Raw genomic sequence first — 20,163 nt, 5'->3', positions numbered from 1 at the left:
CAAAGCCTTTCCACCATCTACAAGGCACAAGGAAGGAGTGTGATGGAATACTCGCCACTTGCCTGGATGAGTGCAGCTTCAACAACACTCGAAGCTCGACACCATCCAGGACAAAGCAGCCCGTTTGATTGGCACCCCATCCACCACTTTAAACATTCACTCCCTCCACCACCGGCGCACCGTGGCTACAGTGTGTACCATCCACAGGATGCACTGCAGCAACTCGCCAAGGCTTCTTCGGCAGCACCTCCCAAACCCACGACCTCTTCCACCTAGAAGGACAAGGGCAGCAGGCGCATGGGAACACCACCACCTCCAAGTTCCCCTCCAAGTCACACATCATCCTAACTTGGAAATATATCGGCCGTTCCTTCATCGTCACTGGGTCAAAATCCTGGAACTCCCTCCCTAACAGCACTGTGGGAGCACCTTCACCACACGGACTGCAGCAGTTGAAGAAATGTGTCAATATTTGTAGGAGACCCTCGCATGGAAATGTTTGGAAACCTCTGTAATCATTGTAATTTCCGATTGCTTGAAACACTTGCAAAGGAACGACCCCCCCCTTTAAAATACTAACCTACATACATTCAGCATGCTCACAAAGCCACTCTGCTAACATTCAGATAACTTTAATCATAACAGCGGTCCAAATTTCCAGCCACAGTTCCCTGGACAGCAAGTCCCTAATCTCAGGCAGGTAATGGGAGGGAGACGGGCAGAGCTCAGAGATTTCAGGTCACTCGCCCCTCTCACCACCACTTTGGTAGCCATTTCAAGGAAAAAATTCTCAGACACCAGGAGTGAGCTTCCCCAGCTGTCCTCGTTTGGGGACGGTGCCTGTTGCAAGGGCTCTTTCAGGACAAACAAATTAAAATGTAAAAACTATAATAAAGCACTAGTAATTTAAAACCTTCCACAGCATTGTGATAAGACACCAGAACACGTGTGTAGCAGTTCTAGAATTTGTATGTTAGACAACAGCAGCAGAAATATTGAGCACTGGTTAGGCCACAACTGGAGTATTGCGTCCAGTTCTGGTCACCACACTTTAGGAAGGATGTGAAGGCCCTCGAGAGGGTGCAGAGGAGGTTTACCAGAATGGTTCTGGGGATGGGGGATCCTAGCTACAAGTACAGGTTGGAAAAGCTGGATTTGTTTTTATTAGAGCAAAGGAGGTTGAGGGGTGATTTGATAGAGGTGTACAGCACGGTGGCATAGTGGTTAGCACTGTTGCCTCACAGCGCCAGGGACCCGGGTTCAAATCCGGCCTCGGGTGACTGTCTGTGTGGAGTTTGCACATTCTCCCCGTGTTTGCGTGGGTTTTCTCCGGGTGCTCCGGTTTCCTCCCACAGTCCAAAGATGTGTGGGTTAGGTTGATTGGCCATGATAAAAATTGGCCCTTAGTGTTAGGGGGGATTAAATATGTGGGGTTACGGGGATAGGGCTTGGGTGGGATGGCTGTCGGTGCAGGGACCGGGTGCTAGGGTTTGGATGATCAGCCATGATCTCGTTGAATGGCGGAGCAGGCTCGAAGGGCCGAATGGCCTACTCCTGCTCCTATCTTCTATGTTTCTATTAAGGGGGGTTTGGATAAGCTAGACGGGGAAAGGCTGTTCCCACTAGTTGATGGTACAAGGACTAGGGGACACAGATTTAAGGTTTTGGGCAAGAGATGGGTGGGGGGGGGGGTGGGGGGGTAAATGTGAGGAAAAACATTTTTATGCAGCGAGTGGTGAGGACCTGGAATTTGCTGCCGACAGAAGTGGTGGAAGTGGAGACACTCAATGTTTTCAAGGGGAGACTGGATAGGCACTTGAGGGAAATAAACCTGCAGGGCTACGGGGATAGAGCGGGGGAATGGGACCGACTGGATCGCTCTACAGAGAGCCGGCACGGACTCGATGGGCCGAATGGCCTCCTTCTGTGCCGTTATGACTCGGTGACTCTACATTCCTTCTCTAATAGGTAAATGCAAAGTGGAGGTCAGCACAGTGCACCATCTTATTTTAAGGCTTGAAAGCTGTTTTTTTTTTGTTGTTGCTTATTTTGAATTTATCCTTGTTGGAAATCCTGGAGAGATGCACGTTGGACATCTTGGGGAGTTACGCGTTAATTGTCGAACTTCTTTGTATCTTGGAGCAACAGGTCTTCCAAGGTAAATAGGATGGCTTTGAAGCGCGGATAGAGTAATGCACAGCTTGACTCCTGCTACGTAAAGTGCTCCCGCAAAGAAATACGTGACATTGAGGACGTCAGCCATGAGTGATTAAGTTCTAACTTTAGGGGCTTGAGTAATAAACGTAGGCAGACGATTCACTGACTGAGGCAGAGAAAGAAAACAGTTCATCAAGCCTGTTCTTCAAAGAGGTTGGGAACAGTTACGTCAGGAAGTCCTGTTTGAGGGAAGTAGCTTTGGAATAAACAACTAGAACGGTTTACATGAACGGACTATTTATGGTGTATGGTAGCATAGTGGTCCTGTTACTGCATTAGTAATCCAGAGGCCTTGATCCACAGCACGAGTTCAAATGCCACCATGCCATGGCAGCTGGGGAATTTAAGTTCAGTTGATATAAATAAACATGGAATAAAAAGCTAGTGTCAGTAATGGTGACCATGAAACTACCGGATTATTGTAAAAACCCATCTGGTTCATTAATGTCCTTTAGGGAAGGAAATCTGTCATCCTTACCCGGTCTGGCCTATATCTGACTCCAGACCCACAGCAATGTGGTGGACTCTTAACTGCCCTCTGAAATGGCCTAGCAAGCCAAACTGATCACCACACGGACTACGGCGGTATTAAAAAAGGAGGCTCACCACCACCTTCTCAAGGGCGATTAAGAATGGGCAGTAAATGCTGGCCTTGCCAGTGACGCCCACATCCCGTGAACTAATTAAAAAAAAAAAGACTGTCTTCAAAAGATTTGGGAACACGCCATGAGGCCTTAGCTGTGACGTGTACTTTTGATGTCGGCAAAATATGGTGTATAAAGGAGCATGGTTTTCAAAGAGCTCGAAAGATACAGAAATCGAAAAGCTGCTCCCTCTGTATACAGCTAGGCCGATCACTGTACTGTTCTCTTGAAAAAAGGCTGAGGGGTGACCTAGTAGAGGTCTTTAAAATTATGAAAGGTTTTGATAAGAGTGGATAGAGAGAGAACGTTTCCACTTGTGGGGAAAGAGCATAACTGGAGGCCATCAATATAAGATCGTCACCAAGAAATCCAATAGGGAATTCAGAAGAAACTTCTTTTCCCAGAGAGTGGCGAGAATGTGGAACTCGCTACCACAGGGAGTGGTTGAGGTGAATAGTATAGATGCATTTAAGGGGAGGCTAGACAGGCATATGAGGGAGAAGGGAATAGAGGGTTATGCTGATAGATTTAAATGCGGAAAGACGGGAGGAGGCTTGAGTGGAGCATAAACGCCGGCATGGACTGGTTGGGCCGAATGGCCTGTTTTCTGTGCTGTATATCCTGTGTAATCCGATGTAATAAGTAAAGTCTGTCCCGTATACAGGAAACTTTGGTTTATCCGGAGGTTGTATGTCTGGAAACCTCAATCTACCGGCAGAAATCAGGAGCCGTTTTGTTAGGTTTTTTTTCTTCTCGTGGCTTTTTTTTTCTCAACAGTCAGGCTCTGCAAAGTCTCTCTGAAGCTGTTGCTAAGCTACAGAGATGCTAAGGTACGGCCGACTGTTTAGAAGCTGTTGCTAAGCAACAGTGTTTGTTGCCAGATACGGAGCTGCAAATCTCCATATGCTTCAACATTAACGCTGGTGTGTCCGGCAGTTTTGATATATCGGCAACAGCTCGGTCCCGTCGGTGCCGGATATAACAAAGTTTCCTGTACTATACTATCGAGTGTCTCGTGCTTACTCGAAACGTGTTGCTGTGAACTAGAGAAAGAAAGGGGGGGTGGTGGGGGGGAAAGGGAAAGGCCCAAGCCTTCACCTGGTACCTGCCCCAGTGACACAGCACATACTGCTCTGCACCATCTTCAGGCTGTCTTTGGTGTTAAAGCAATTTCTAGCAGTCTGAGCTTGTATTTACCTTACTATCACTGATGCTGTTGCAGACTTGGTTCAGTTCTTTATTGAAGGTGTGCATTAGAAGTCGCAGGCACTGAAACAAAAAGATTAAGGACAATGACAACCAGGCATGAAACAGACCAGAGAGATTGGTAATTGAAGGTACGCTTGTCAAAAGAATTAAAGCATCAAGAAATATTTGCTTCACATTGCAAATCGCGCGAGACTAAATTGTTATCAGGGATAAAGCAGCATTCCAGATTACTTTGGTATTTCTTTTAAAAACGGTATTCACTTTCAGAATAAAAAACTGCACCAAATATCAGTGGACCAAGTAGGTTGAACAAATCTGCTAACTGCATGCTTCTAGAAAAAGAAAGGAACCACAATTGGCAGAAGAATCAGAAGGAAAGATGAGTAGAATTAATTTTTACGCAGCGAGTTGTTGTGATTTGGAATGCGCTGCCTGAAAGGGCGGGGGAAGCAGATTTAATAGTAACTTTCAAAAAGGGAACTGGACATATATTTGAAAAGGGATGTTTAGAAAGAACTGTTACCAATGCACACTCAAGTGCCGTCTATTATCGTCTGTTAAGTACGGTAACTAGAAGTGGGTGACAGTGAGATCTGTCCGCATTTAATAGAGCGATCAGCGCTTGGAGCTAAGCCTGTTACAGGAACTGTATACATGTGACAGACATCTCCACTAACAAAAATTGCAATCCATGTGCTTTTATTTCTCGTCATGCAGGTAGCTAGAACCAGAGGTCACAGTCTCAGGATAAGGGGTCGGCCATTTAGGACTGAGATGAGGAGAAATTTCTTCACTCGGAGGGTGGTGAATCTTCGGAATTCTCTACCCCAGAGGGCTGTGGAGGCTCAGTCGCTGAGTATATTCAAGACGGAGATCGATAGATTTTTGAATATTAAAGGAATCAAGGGATATGGGGATAGTGCCGGAAAGTGGAGATGAGGTAGAAGATCAGCCATGATCTCATTGAATGGCGGAGCAGGCTCGAAGGGCCAAATGGCCGACTCCTGCTCCTACTTTTTTACGTTCTTATGTTAAAATGTTGCACGGCTATCGGGAAGGAGCAGGGGAGTGGGACTAATTAGATAGCTGGCACAGGCACGATGGGCCGAACGGCCTCCTTTCATGATGATAGATTCTGTAGTTCACAGAAAAACACATCTTAATAAAGGAGTAAAAACAGACAATGCTGGGAACACTCAGTGGGTCGGGCAGCACCTGCGGAGAGAGAAACAGAGTTAGCGTTTCAGGTGGATGACCCTTTCGTCAGAACCTTTGGTCACCGACCTGAAACGTTGACTGTTCCTCTCTCCACAGATGCTGCCTGGCCCGCTGAGTGTTTCCAGCATTTTCTGTTTTCATTTCAGATTTCCAGCATCCGCAGTATTTTGCTTTTTGTCTTAATAAAAGGGGAAGAGGTACTGTACTGTCGACTGGACATTTTAGGCAACGGTGCTTACACAGCTTGGCTGGTTCTCCACTTGATTCATTTGACTACAGATTCAAAAGACAAACACACAGGGCCCGATTTATTTAATGATGATATTCACAAGCTGTCTGAACACAAGTGTCTCGCTAATTGTTCCATTTTGCTACATGGCACTATTTTTGTAATAAAGCAAATTTTAGTGTTTTGTTTCCAAAATAAAAAAGTGCTTTGCTCTTTGCTTCCCAATTCACGGATTGTTCTGCAGCAGAGGGACGACGTTGCTCTCGGGACTCTGCTGTTAGGAAACCTAAAGTAGCTACTGGTAGAAATGCCAGAATAATGAGTTTGATTTTCTTTCCAAATTTCCCTACTTCTGTGTGGATACATCTGCTGGGCCATGGCCCTCCGCGTCCCTTCAAATAGTAAGGCCAGGTTAGGAACGTGCTGTGTGGGGAACTCTGACCATGAATTTGCACTACTAGGTTTTGGGCCAGTGTCTTGGGGGGGGGGGGGTGTCGGGGAATCAACAGCACCACCGTGCAAATGAGTGAAATGCTGTCGTTTCATTTACCGTCCATCATTTCCTAAAAAAAGATAAGAAAGACTTGCATTTATATAGCGCCTTTCACAACCTCAGCCACTGAAGTACTTGTTAATGAAGTGTGGTCACTGTTGTAATGTAGGAAACGCGGCAGCCAATTTGCGCACAGCAAGCTCCCACAAACTGCAATCTGATAATCCAGATAATCTGTTTTAATGCTGTTGATTGACAGATAAATATTGGCCCCAGGACACCTTCCCTGCTCTTCTTTGAAATAGTGTCTGTGGGATCTTTTGCGTCCACCTGAGGGGGGAAGACGGGGCCTCGGTTTAATGTCTCATCTGAAAGACGGCACCTCCGACAGTGCAGCACTCCCTCAGCACTGCACTGGAGTGTCAGCCTAGATTTTTGTGCTCAAGTCTCTGGAGTGGGACTTGAACCCACAACCTTCTGACTCAGAGGCGAGGGTGCTGCCCACTGAGCCACGGCTGACACTAGCACAGCATCAGAAAGAAATGGTTAACCCATGGTCCAAGTAAATGCATTCAATTATTTCAAAACCAAAGAATCTAAACCTTTCTTTAAGAACAGGAGACAAACAAAGAATTCCTGTAAAGGTAAGTGCCACAAAACCAAAGCTCTAAGTCTGTTCTCAGGATGAAACACAATTTTGCCAAAAATTTTATGGAAACACCAAACTGACGTAAAGGTTGTGCTAAAAATTGATTAGGAGTTTTATTTGACCAAGAAAAACGAACAACCCGTGCATTTTTTTGATCACTGCACAAAAGCCCCACATTGAATGACTCTGTGGGCCGTGCTTCACTGTGCAATACCTTGGTTGCCAGTTCCTTCTCTCGGTCCACAAGGCTCTGAATATCTGCAGAGTCATATCCACTGCTTTCACTGGGGGTAACAGCGCTCTCGAATGTGGTGGTGGATATCTGCGAGGAGATGCTAGTTGAGGTGCTGAGCGTGCCGCTGCTCATACTCGGGGAGAGGGAATCACAGAGGGATTTCGACGTCGTTTCGCCGAGCTTTTCGCGCAGCAGCAGGAGGTGTCGTGTCCGCTCAACCTTAACAAATACACAATAGGTTACTTGGCTGAACACTTAAAAATGCTCAAAGTACAGAAGCATTACATGGAGAGACACAAAACATGCGTGTTCATCTGTCTTGTGGCTTTTACCAAAACTAAATTTTACAATTATAGTTCAACATAAATGGGAACAAGTACAAATGAGAGGGGATCTCATTGAAGCATACAAAATTATTACAGGGCTTGATAGGATGGATGCTGGGAGGATGTTTCCCTTGGCCGGGGAGTCTAGAACCAGGGCCCACAGCCTCAGGATAAAGGGTAGGCCATTCAGGACTGAGATGAGAAGAAATGTCTTCACACAGAGAGTGGTGAATCTTTGGAATTCTCTACCCCAGAGGGCTGTGGAGGCTCAGTCATTGGGTATATTCAAAACAGAAGTCGATAGATTTCTGACTAGTAAGGGCATCAAGGGATATGGCGATAGGGCTGGTGAATGGAGTTGAGGCAGAAGATCAGCCATGATCTCATTGAATGGCGGAGCAGACTCGAAGGGCCGAATGGCCGACTCCTGCTCCTGTTTCTTATGTTCTAATAGCCTCAAATGACTAATACTCTAGACCAAAGAGACATGTAGTAGGGAAAAACATCTTCGCAACTTGCTACAACAATAATCACTAATGTGTCTCATTAAGTGTTTTCCATAGTCAGAGCCAGGATGATAAATCCCAAACCTCCGAATACTCTAAACAAAAATGCACTGTCGCTGTGCTGATGCTAAATGGCTTCATTGAACCAACCTCTACAATGAAAACTGTGAGGACTCGAGAACTGCTGCCTAATCTCGTGTGTGTCAAACAGGAAAAAAAGGAGAACTATTGGCCAAACACAGGGAGTGAAACAGATTCTTTTTGGCTTCACTGTTGTTTTTTTGTTCCAGGGAAGGAGGAAGTGAAAGCACTGACTGCCTTTCCTGTGTGGAGAAATTTCCTGGCGAGGGGCTACAACCTAATGAGATCCGTATCTGGCGCCTTCGAAGCCTGTTTTAAGTAATCATTTGCTTCCATGTAGTAACCGAAGATTTTGAAATGTGTGAAATATTACCTGAACCAAAATTACTAGTTGAGGTGCTCACCGACCAGGAAAGGATGAACAGGCTGGGTCTCTTTTCGCTTGAATAAAGGCGGAGGGGTGACCGAATAGAGGCCTTTAAAATTATGAAAAGTTTTGATAGAATAGTTTCCACTTGTGGGGAAGAGTATAACTAGAGGCCATCAATATAAGATACAGGAAACTCTTTCGTATCCGGCACTGACGGGACCGGGATGGTGCCAGTTGATTAAAAATTCCGGATAACGGAGAGGTATACCTACTAGAGGCTATTTTTAACAAACAAAAATAAAAAAAAAAATCAAGAAATGTGCAGTATAATTGGGTACTCACCTACAGAATGTTGTGTTAAATGGACTCGGACTCGGCAACATTTCTGGTTATTGCGGTGTTCCGACTTCCGATAGCGCCAAGAAGCCGAGTAGTGGCAGTTTGGAGAACTACCCCCACTGACTAACTTGGCCACCGCGGGAGACTCGGACTCGGCAACATTGCCGGTTATTGAGGTGTTGTTTTCGAAGTATGAATTTTGCCGGTTATTAGAGAATTCTGGATATTTAGGTGCCATTTAAACGAGAGTTTCCTGTACACCAACAAATCCAATAGGGAATTCAGAGGAAACTTCTTTACCCAGAGAGTGGTGAGAATGTGGAACTCGCTACCACAGGGAGTGGTTGAGGTGAATAGTATAGATGCATTTAAGGGGAGGCTGGACAAACATATGAGTTAGAAGGGAAGAGGGTTATGCTGATAGATTTAGATGAGGAAAGACGAGAGGAGGCTCGAGTGGAGCATAAACGCTGGCATGGACTGGTTGGACCGAATGGCCTGTTTCTGTGCTGTATATCCTGTGTAAAATTGGAATTTTTCAATTATCTTTATTCTAAATTCCAATTTTCCTACACACACAATAAATATTTTGAAAGCAATACTATATCATAATATACTAAAGAAGAATATACAATTCCAATGTGGGTACGGTAGCATAGTGGTTATGTTATGGTAGCATAGTCCAAAGATGTGCGGGTTAGGATGATTGGCTATGATAAAATTGACCCTTAGTGTTAGGGGGATTAAATACGTGGGGTTACGGGGATAGGGTGGGATATGTGTCGGTGCAGGCTCGATGGGCCGAAATGGCCTCTATCTGCACTGTGGGGTTTCTGTGATTTCTGTTACTGGACTAGTGATCCAGAGGCCTGGACTAAGGATTTGGTGACGTGAGTTCAAATCCCACCACAGCAGCTGGGGAATTTAAATTCAATTAAATAAATGGGGAATAAAAAGCTAGAATCAGTAATGGTGACCATGAACCTACCGGATTGTTGTAAAAAACCCATCTGGTTCACTAATGTCCTTTAGGGAAGGAAATCTGCCGTCCTTACCCGGTCTGGCCGATATGTGACTCCGGACCCACAGCAATGTGGTTGACTCTTAAACTGCCCTCTGAAATGGCTGAGCGAGACACTTGGTTGTATCATAGGGCAATTAGGGATGGGCAATAAATGCTCACATCCCACGAATGAGTAAAAAAAAAAAAAATGTACCCTTCCTGGTCACTCTTCTGAACCTTAAGAGCCCAAAAGCATAAACTGCTTAGCTGCAAGAAGCTAATCAATCTGTTCTGTACTCCATCTACCTCGTGCAAGAGGTCCAGTTTTTCCAGTTCCCATTGGTGCTCCAGGATGAGGCTGTCACCACGGGGTCTCCATCCTGCTAGATTCTCCTCTCCACGTACGTAGGCAACCGAGGTGTCCAAGATTTTTCTTCGTCTCCTTTGCATGCCTAGAGCAGAACAGAGTATTACTCCAACCTCTTTAAGGTGGCCAAGTTATGCTAAATACTATTGCATGTGTTGTAAGTATATTTTCACCCACACAGACACGGAAAACATAAATTGGAAATTAGCTCTCTGATGGTGCTTCCTGATTATGCATTTGCAATCCATGTGGTGCGGAGATATCTGTAGCTCAGATTATACATATGTGGGCAACTCTCCGCCTACAGTACAGAATTGGCATTTTATTCCCATAAGTAAATTACATGGAATTTACAACACAGGAACAGCCCGTTTGGTGTTTCCACACAAGCCTCCTCCCACTCGGTTTACTTCATCTCACCCTATTGGTATATTCTGAGATATCAAGACAGGAATTGTAGTAACACAGAGAATCACGAGCCTCTGGAACACATTGCCGGCCGCCGTGGTGGGTGCTGACTCTCTGTATTGCCTTCAAGTGGGAGCTGGACTGCTTCCCGACTGGAGATCGCATCATATCGAAGGCAAGTGTCTTTACAACAACAACTTGTATTTATATAGTGCTTTTAACGTAGTATAACGTCCCAAGGCGCTTCACAGGAGTGTTACAAGACAAAATTTGACATTCCAGATCCCAACCACTCGCTGTGTAAAGAAGTTTTTCCTCATGTTACCTTTGGTTCTTCTGCCAATCACCTTAAATCTGTGTCCTCTGGTTCTCGACCCTTCCGCCAATGGGAACAGTTTCTCTCTATCTACTCTGTCCAGACCCCTCATGATTTTGAACACCTCAATCAAATCTCCTCTCAACCTTCTCTGCTCCAAGGAGAACAACCCCAGCTTCTCCAGTCTATCCATGTAACTGAAGTCCCTCATTCCTGTAACCATTCTTGCAACTCTTTTCTGCACCCTCTCTGAGGCCTTCACATCCAAATGATGCACATAAATCTTCAAAAAAAATAAAAGTAGGAGGGGAAGAAACGATATAAATATTAAAGCAATAAACCAAATCCCTGGCGGGGACCCTCGCCCCAGAAACGGGCTGCTTACTGTAACCAAAATCAATGCGTGTCACAATAAGAGGACATTTCCAAGAATTGTAATGAGAAAACACTCAAACGGGACAACATGGCCGTTGAAAGTTAATCTTTTGTGAATATCTATAGATCAATATACTTCCAGATATATTTCAAAGGAGATCATATTAATATAATTGTTTTTTTCACTACAACACACTGTTCTGTAATACGATACTTCACCTGTGGATATTGGAAGGGAGCGGGACGATGATCACCAAATAGTTTTACCAAATACCACCAAAGATTACCAAATACAATTTACTTCAGTTACGTGGACAGACTGGTGAAGCTGGGGTTGTTCACTTAAGAGCAGAGAAGACCGAGAGGAAATTTGATAGAGGTGTTCAAAATCATGAGGGGTCGGGACAGAGCAGAGAGAAACTGTTCACATTGGCAGAAGGGTCGAGAACCAGAGGACACAGATTTAAGGTGATTGGCAGAAGAACCAAAGGTAACATGAGGAAAACTTTTTTATGCAGCGAGTGGTTAGGATCTGGAATGCACTGCCTGAAAGGGTGGTGGAGGCAGACTCAATCGTGGCTTTCAAAATGGAATTGGATAAGTACCTGAAGGAAAACATTTTGCAGGGCTACGGGGAAAGGGCGGGGGAGTGGGACTAGCTGAAGTGCTCTTGCAGAGAGCCGGCACGGGCTCGACGGGCCTCCTTCTGAGCTGTAACCATTCTATGATTCTATTTAAAAAAAAGGCATTGGTTCCAAAAATATGCAAATTAAGACATTCTAGGGGGTCTTGCGAATTTGCAAAATTTTATTTCAACCACAATTGCACAGAAAACCTCTCCAGAATTTTTAATACTAAAAAGTGAAACGACACCTATCGTAATAGCTAAAAAGAAATCTATATTGTTGTGGTACATCTTGTGCTACTTCTTCAGATTCTGACTTGTCCCAAATCTACTGCAGTAAGTCATTTTATTGATCAAAAGGATTTAATTAGATTTGAAACGATGAGAATGTGTGTGAGCCTTTGTTCCATAATCACAGAGTGTCTATTGGGCGTTACTATGGCATACTGTATATCATTACATGTGTATCCTGATGGAAATTAAGAATTATATGAATGACCCAAGTCTGGACACCCTATAAACAGTGGGTTAGTACCCCAACAGGCTGTGCCACTGGGTTGTGTGGAAACTGTAGCAGTTTTAAACAAAATCCTGTACGAATGGGCACATCGACTGTAACCAACATACCCATTCAGTGCACAACGGTTATGTTATCGTTCACCAGGGCAGTTTGAGAATTTGAATGCAGTTTAAAAAAAATCTGGAAATAAAAAGCTGGTCTCAGTAAAAGTGAAGCAGTCAGATTGTTGTAAAATCCCAACTGATTCAGTGCTGTCCTTCGGGGAAGGAAATCTGCCACCTTACCCCGGTCTGGCCTATATGCGACTCCAGCCCCGCACTGTGGTTGACTCTTGTATCGAAGATCAGCCTTGATCTTACTGAATGGCAGAGCAGGCTCGAGGGGCCGTACGGCCTACTCCTGCTCCTAATTCTTATGTTCTTAACAGCCCTCTGAAGTGGCACAGCAAACCACGCAGTTGTATCAAACCCCATAACAAGTGGTTCAAGGCGGCGGCCCACCACCACCACCTCAGGGCAACTGAGGATGGGCAAAAAAAATGCTGGCCTTGCCAGCGGCGCCCACAAAAAAAACACGATCGGTTATGATTCCTACGCAGAGGCTCCTGCTGGGGTGTTTGTACGTCCACATGTGTATCATCATGTGCTAAACAAGGTCGGCTGGATAACCGGATCACCTGAAGCTTGTACTTACCAGGGCTCCCTGTGTCTGCCATTTTGCACAAACTGAGCTCATAGATCCCACTTATTCGGTTACTGAAACAAAACCAAAAGAAAAATGAGTTACGACTGTTTGTAAGTGTCAGCCGGGGCTCAGTGGGTCGCAGCCTCGCCTCTGAGTCAGAAGGTTGTGGGTTCAAGTCCCACTCCAGGGACTTGAGCACATAAATCTAGGCTGACACTCCCAGTGCAGTGCTGAGGGAGTGCTGCACTGTCGGATGTGCTGTCTTTCGGATGAGACATTAAACCGAGGCTCCGTCTGCTCTCTCAGGATGTAAAAGATCTCATGGCCATTATTTCGAAGAAGAGCAGGGGAGTTATCCCTGGTGTCCTGGGCCAATATTTATCCCTCAATTAACAGAAATAGATTGCCTGGTCGTTATCACATTGCTCTTTGTGGGAGCTTGCTGTGCACAAATTGGCTGCTGCGTTTCCCACATTACAACAGCGACTCCACTTCAAAAAAGTACTTCATTGGCTGTAAAGCGCTTTGGGACGTCCAGTGGTCGTGAAAGGCGCTAAAGAAATGTAAATCTTTCTTTCTTTCCCATCAATAATATCCCCCTTCACCATTACATTTGCAACCACAAGTCATTTTATAAAAAGCACCAGTTTAAAGCTCATTTAACGTATGTGGAAAAAAATCATACGGCTGGTCTAAAGTAAATCTATTGACAGAATTTCCCCCAATTCATTCTTATATTGGTAACATATTTAAACCCCATTAAGCACCTTCCCTTATTTTATTTTGAAAAGCTTAAGTACCAGTCAGGGGTCTTTGAATAGCCGCTGCCAAACAGATTACGCAGGGATCGTGGAGGTGAGATCTTAGCATCCCGGGAGTAGAAGACCATACAGATGTCCTTGGTGATCACTGCAGGCTGAATGCAATGGTCAAGCTGAAAGATCAAACAAAGCAGAAACAAACTCAATCAAGAGTTGAAGTGCACAACAACAAAAATTATAAGCTGAGCAAATTGACATCATTGTATCACTTTTGCTAAAATGTACACACATTTATATTGGCCCGTATTTTCCGATCACAGGCCTCCCGCAGGCGGAGACCTGCGATGTGGAAAAATCTACGCCCATACGCACTCCTGGGCCTCTCCAAACTCCAAGTGCGCAGGGCCCACGTAGTTTGCAGCGTCCCTGGGATCACGTGGGCCATGGGGAGCCAATCACAGAAGGGAATCTCCCTTCATATGCTTTTACCAGGCGTAAGAATTGTAAGGGTTTTCTGTGGGCGGAGGGTCTCCAAAAAGCGGAACTATCCGCCCGCAGAGGCCCTTCTCCAGGGCAGCCGGAGGATCTGTCGAGAGCTTTCTTGACAGATCAGAAATGCCGGTTTTCAACGCATGCCTGAAACCGGCATTTCCGATGTCCCTACGGTTGGGTGCACAGCGCGTACCCACCTGCAGGGATCGGAATATCTGGCTCATTAAAAAAAAATCTTAGCAACATGAAAGCTAGGCTGCAAGCTTGCAGTGAAGCAGGCGGTTAGCCAACGGTGCGAGAAGTGCAGTTGCTGGATCAGGCTGTGTGTGTGACCTGAGCTCATCTCAAAACTCCCCGCCGAGGCAATTCGGGATCAGCTGTGGCTTAACCCCCGATTTAGTAGCAGAATTGCTTTTCCTGCCACCAACTACAACGTGACTTCTGGGTCGACGAGTCATCGGCAAAGCAAAGAAGGTATACCGTGTGACGTAAGAAAACTACTAGGCACTTGGTCTAAGCGTTAAACAAAGCTTTAATCAGCTGTTTTACAACATGGAGGTCTAGTTGTGCTCTTCACTAGTTCCTGTTAAGAATGTCCTGCGCAAGCTGGGCCCCGTACCAGAGTATTTATACTCTCCCTGGACAGCGCCACCCGTAGGCCGCTCAGTAATATTTCATAAGTCTTTCTTTCACGAATGACTGATTCATGTCACCGTGCATTAGAACGCCTATCCCAACCCTCTCGTCGCTCAAATTGAATATCAGAACTGACCTGCCACTTTAGATATCCCCAGAATAAGACAAAATGAACATAAAAGGTAGACTCAAACTGCAGACTTCCTGAAAACCAGTCAGCAATACAGTTCCTGATCAGAAGCTGGTGTCACCAGGTCAAGATGACCAGCTCCTGTTTTCCACCATTTGGTTTGTATACACAGGTGCAGTTTTCTTGAAACTATGAAATTGGAAGCACAGTTTCAAAAAAATACATACTGGCAGCACCAGATTACCAGATGTTACAGTCAGCACGGGAACGTTAAGAACTAATGCTGCAGTTTTCTATATTGAACAGTGGCGTCACTATATGTCAGATTGGTAGACTCACATTTTCTTCCATCATTTTGCAGCTCCCAGCTTCTTACTCTAAACTGCAGAAAAACTCATGTTCCAAACAACGCTACTTCTCCGTTATGCAAACTGCTATTTAACTATACATAATATCAAAGTATTATAGAAAAATAAGGACAGATGTATGGGGCTGGATTTTAATACTGGAGACGTGTAGGAGGCTGGACTACAACTTTTGGGGTTGTAGTCCTGCCTCCATCGCGTTGTGGTCAACCCACGCGATTTTCACTTGATTGACCTTGTTGAGCCCACCCAGCAGGCCAATTAAGGGCCACCCGGCAACAGGTGACGTCACAGATTGACATTTCATCTGTCAAGAGCTTTTGACAGGTGAAATATCAGCGTTTGACAGCTCTTTGAAGCTGTGACACACTGACAATCTGTACTCCAAGTTAATTGCTTCCTCTCAGGCTGATTTAGAGATCTCTCCAGAACAGAAAGCTGAATGCTGCAACTTTTGACAGCTCACAGCCATTCTGCTTTCTGTGCCGGTGAGATGAGGGACTCCCGAGACCTGAAGGAAGGAAGGCTGTAAAGTTAAGTAAAACTTCTTTAAAAACTTTACACACACCAAACACACTTACCTCTGCACTCATGCACCCATCACTCACCTGAACACCGGACATCTCGACCCGGCCAAGCCCTTCAGCCCAACGGTCCGCCTCGCTAACTTGGCGTGGTTTGGAGCCGTCGGGAATCCCACACTTCAGGAATAAAAATAGGGATTAGGCTAAAAGCTGCCTGTTACCTGTTAACAGGCAGTTTATTGGCACTAATCCCCTGCCCGCCTCGGGGAGGCGGCTCCCAGCACAGGTCGGGTATCCGCCTCCTTTGAAACTGGCATGGGGGCGGGATGGGTTCGTGCCCCCGATTTCGCGATTTTAACCCCCCACACGCCTCCAATTCTGCCTCCAAGGCCCAATGAAAATCCTGCCCATGGTTTTAATATGAGGACTGACTGGGAATATCTTTTATATTACATATCTGCATCTTACATCTGCTAGCCTTGGTCTAGTTATCACCCGCCCACCAACCCCACTTCACCCCAAGACCACACTTGATCTCAAATCTCTGTGTGCGACACCATGGGAGATTGACTAGTTAATGTAGAGATGCTAAAGCAAAATACTGCGGATGCTGGAAATCTGAAATACATCACTTTAATTCCCCGCTCCACTCCCACTCTGACCGCTCCGTCCTCGGCCTCTTGCACTGTTCCAACGAAGTTCAACGCAAGCTCAAGGAACAGCACCTCATCTTCCGATTAGGCACTCTACAGCCCTCTGGACTCAACATAGAGTTCAACAATTTCAGACCATAACCTCGGCCCCTATTTTTTCTCCAGATAGCAGTTGTTGATGATTCTGCCAGTCATTTACATGTCATCTAGACCCATCTTTTGTTTCTTTATTTGTCCCATTACCATCTCCTTTTGCTTTGTACAATCATCCCTTTTGTCATTTAATCTCTCCTGCCTTCCATCCTATCACAGACCTTCCCTTTTGTTCTTTCCTCCCCTCCCCCCTTTCCCTGCCCCTGCACTTTGTTACATCTCTAACTTTTTCCAGTTCTAAGGGTCATCGGCCTGAAACGTTAACTCGGTTTCTCCCTCCACAGACGCAACCAGACCTGCCGAGTATTCCCAGCATTTTCTGTTTCTCTTTTATGTAGAGATGCCGTTGGCTACACATTCCATTAAATACTACCTAATTTCCATTCACGAGTGAAAGCCAACACCTGGAGAACACGCGGTCTTGCTTACATTTGGAGTGCTGTAAAATGGGTCATCAGAAAATATTGCTGGTTTATTTAGAAACAGTTAGTTAAACAGACAAACCTCCAGGTACGCAGAAAGGGTCATGTAGATTCTTTCGCCATATGGAGTCACGCGGTTTAGGAGGAGGGAATTGTGCAGAGAGCTGTCCCAAACGGCCTCAAACCGATAAAAACTTCTGTGGGGGGGGGGGGGGGGGGGGGGGGAAGGGGGAGATGGGAAAAAAAAGGATATAATGGTCAGTTTTATATGTGAAGAAATATGCTGGAGCTAAACCAAGAGAGAGAATATTAGGTGCGCTTTTACATCGAGAGAATTAGCTAACCTGAGAAATACATCTTGCAGGGATTTCCTTGGATTGCAGCATTCCTGAAAGTGCGCACCAATAACACAGTTATGCTCTTTGCAAAAAGAACCATAACTTACCTCACGAGCTGCCATTGGATGCTCTTAGCGTACTTCAGTATTGGCATTTCATGAACCCTTTTCATGGTGGTACGTCACTGCTAAAATAAATTACCGCAGCCTCAGTTTCCCCCCCCCCATTTGTTCCGAGGATACGTTTGAGACAACTATATTACGGATCCATACTTATTTTCACATTGGATCAGTCGCCTTATCCTTCTTCTCCTGAAGGTGGCTGTTCTCGTAGGGCTGCAGTCCCACACAAGTGTGGACAACTCTCCGATACCATGTCCAAGTGGCTGTTCTTCATTAGAACACAGAACACGAGGATTTATTAGACATTTGACTGTGGAAGCATCACAGCTGAGGCCAACATCTATACACGTCCACTTGCATCAAGAGTCACTGAACACTGATCAAAAGTGGGGACTAATTATTCATACCTCCCCCCAGAACAGCTGAGGAGAATTTTATTTTATTCATTCATGGGATGTGGGTGTCACTGGCAAGGCCCGCATTTATTGCCCAATCCTAATTGCCCTGCTAGGCCATTTCAGAGGGCAGTTAAGAATCAGCCTGGAGTCACATATCGGCCAGACCAGGTGAGGACGGCAGATTTCCTTCCCTAAAGGACATTAGTGAACCAGATGGGTTTTTACGACAATCCGATAGTTTCACGGTCACCATTCCCGATACTAGCTTTTTATTCCAGATTTATTTAATTAACTGAATTTAAATTCCCCAGCTGCCATGGTGGGATTTGAACTTGCATCTTGTAGTGTATGTAACCGGTCCACCTTTAAGAGAACTATTTTAAGAGTTGCACTACTTTATCTTGGCTGCTGTATACTGTAATACCGGTGGTGACCACACCAGTATATAAGTGCTGTGTAATGATTTATTGGGCAGTTCCGCCCTGACCTTCAACTAGTAAAGACCTGTTAAAGTTTACTCTTGTGGTCTGTGTAGTAATTCTCAGTATAACACACAGACTTAACAGTGGCGACGAGTACGATCTTACCCTGCGGCAGAGATATATCCAAGGCAGTTGAACGGGCGTCGAGAAGAGGCATCCGCCCTCATCATTCTGCTGAGAAAAGACTCGGGTCTGCAGAGCACAGGAAGAATTCAGACACGAAGCCTTCTGTCAGCAACAGGCAGGATCATCCCTTCTATCACGGTGGTGGGTAAGCCGATCAGCGACGAGAGCAAGTCGGCCACGTTGGCTGTGAAATAGGGGAGGGAAGATCGGAGGATATAAAGGCGGAGAACTCGACCACGGCCGGGGAAAAGAGCCGGACAGAAGTCGGGGCCAGAGGCGCCGAGACTGGGGCAGCGTAAGGCACGGAAGCCGCGGTGAATGCAAACGCAGCCGGAGAGAGAGACCGGGCTGCAAGCGGGCTGGGAGACACAACAGCGTCGAGAGCAAGCTCGACCGCGACCGGTGAAAAAGGCCGGGCAGCTACCGAGGCCACGAGGCGCAGCGACCGGGACAGCGAAAGGCGCGGGAGAAAATATAAAAAAAATAAAACCGCGGAGAACTCAGCCGCAGCCGGGGGGGGGGGAAAGGACCGGACTGCAAGAGGGGCTGGGAGCCACGATTGAAAACCGCTGGGGAGGGCGAACGCAGCAATACGGCAATCGCCGTTACAGCCAGCGGGAGAGACAGAGCTCGAGCGAGACCGAGCGAGCGGGAGAGAGAAGAGACCGAGTGAGCGAGGGAGACCGAGACCGAGACAGGGAGACCGAGCGAGCGAGGGAGAACGAGACCGAGCGAGCGAGGGAGAACGAGACCGTGCGAGCGAGGGAGAACGAGACCGTGCGAGCGAGGGAGAACGAGACCGAGCGAGGGAGACCGAGACTGCGGGAGTGACAAGAGACAGCCCGCGGGGGAGAAAGGCAAACGCGGGAAGCCGCCATTTTCGGAGGCGGGGAAGAAGACAAGCGCGGGAAACTGCCATTTTGAAAAAAAAAACAAAGTTAAAGAAAAATTCCTTTTTGTTTTCTCAAGAAGATTGCGAGGATGCCTAAGCGTGGTAACATCAACGATTTCGATCCCGATGTGGAAGATTGGGCCACGTATGTAGAACGCATAGAGATATATTGTAAGGCAAATAAAATATCAAATGAAGATAAAGCACTAACCTTACTAAACTCAATGGGTGCGAAGACATACGGGCTATTGAAGCATCTTCTATCACCAGCTAAACCGGCGGATCAGACTTTCGCTAGTATTGTTGCTGTCCTGAAGGATCATTTGAACCCCACACCGCTGATGTTAGCGGAACGATTTAAATTTTATGCGAGAACGCAACTGAAAGAGGAAAGCAATGCGGAGTACTTAATTGAACTGCGTAAGCTAGCGAAATACTGTCAGTTTGGGGAAGGACTGACAGAGGCACTGAGAGACAAATTCGTGTGCGGATTGTCGAAAGAAGGAACACAAAAGCGGCTACTTGAAGAGAATGATCTTACACTTGATAAGGCTGTCTCTATTGCAGCATCGCACGAAGCCGCAGCGAGAGGCACTGCGGAAATGCAGTTGAAGGCAGCGGTACTCAGCGTAGATCAAATGGCTTTGGGTACAGCGAAATGTTATCGTTGTGGGAAGACAACACACGATCAGAACCAATGCTGGTTTAAAAACCAGGAATGTAGAAAATGTGGCAAGCTTGGTCACATAGCTAAAGTATGCCGGTCAGGAAAGAAGACCAGCAACAAAAAGTCACCGCAGGAAAAGTGCAGCAAGGTACACAAGGTGGCCGAGAAGAGTTCGGATGAACAGAATT

General features: G+C 46.0%; 1 protein-coding gene across 27 annotated transcripts in view; it reads right to left on the bottom strand.

Annotated features, from left to right (window-relative positions):
* The window catches only part of kif1b (kinesin family member 1B), a 290,388-nt gene that overhangs the window by 14,821 nt on the left and 255,404 nt on the right, over positions 1–20,163 (bottom strand). For all 27 annotated transcript variants that reach the window (XM_085967403.1, XM_085967405.1, XM_085967411.1 and 24 more), the window contains 6 exons: positions 17,033–17,147; positions 13,615–13,748; positions 12,824–12,885; positions 9,826–9,971; positions 6,874–7,113; positions 4,059–4,130 (listed from right to left, as the gene is read on the bottom strand). In XM_085967403.1, the coding sequence (XP_085823529.1) occupies positions 4,059–4,130; positions 6,874–7,113; positions 9,826–9,971; positions 12,824–12,885; positions 13,615–13,748; positions 17,033–17,147 (769 nt within the window). The remainder of the gene's footprint in view (positions 1–4,058; positions 4,131–6,873; positions 7,114–9,825; positions 9,972–12,823; positions 12,886–13,614; positions 13,749–17,032; positions 17,148–20,163) is intronic.

The sequence above is a fragment of the Somniosus microcephalus genome, chromosome 25 (genome assembly GCF_052327205.1).
Source record: "Somniosus microcephalus isolate GS21.2 chromosome 25, FLI_Smic_1.0, whole genome shotgun sequence".
NCBI lineage: Eukaryota > Metazoa > Chordata > Chondrichthyes > Squaliformes > Somniosidae > Somniosus > Somniosus microcephalus.
The sequence above is the reverse complement of the archived record's forward strand: the minus strand, read 5'-3'. Positions and strand labels throughout refer to the sequence as shown.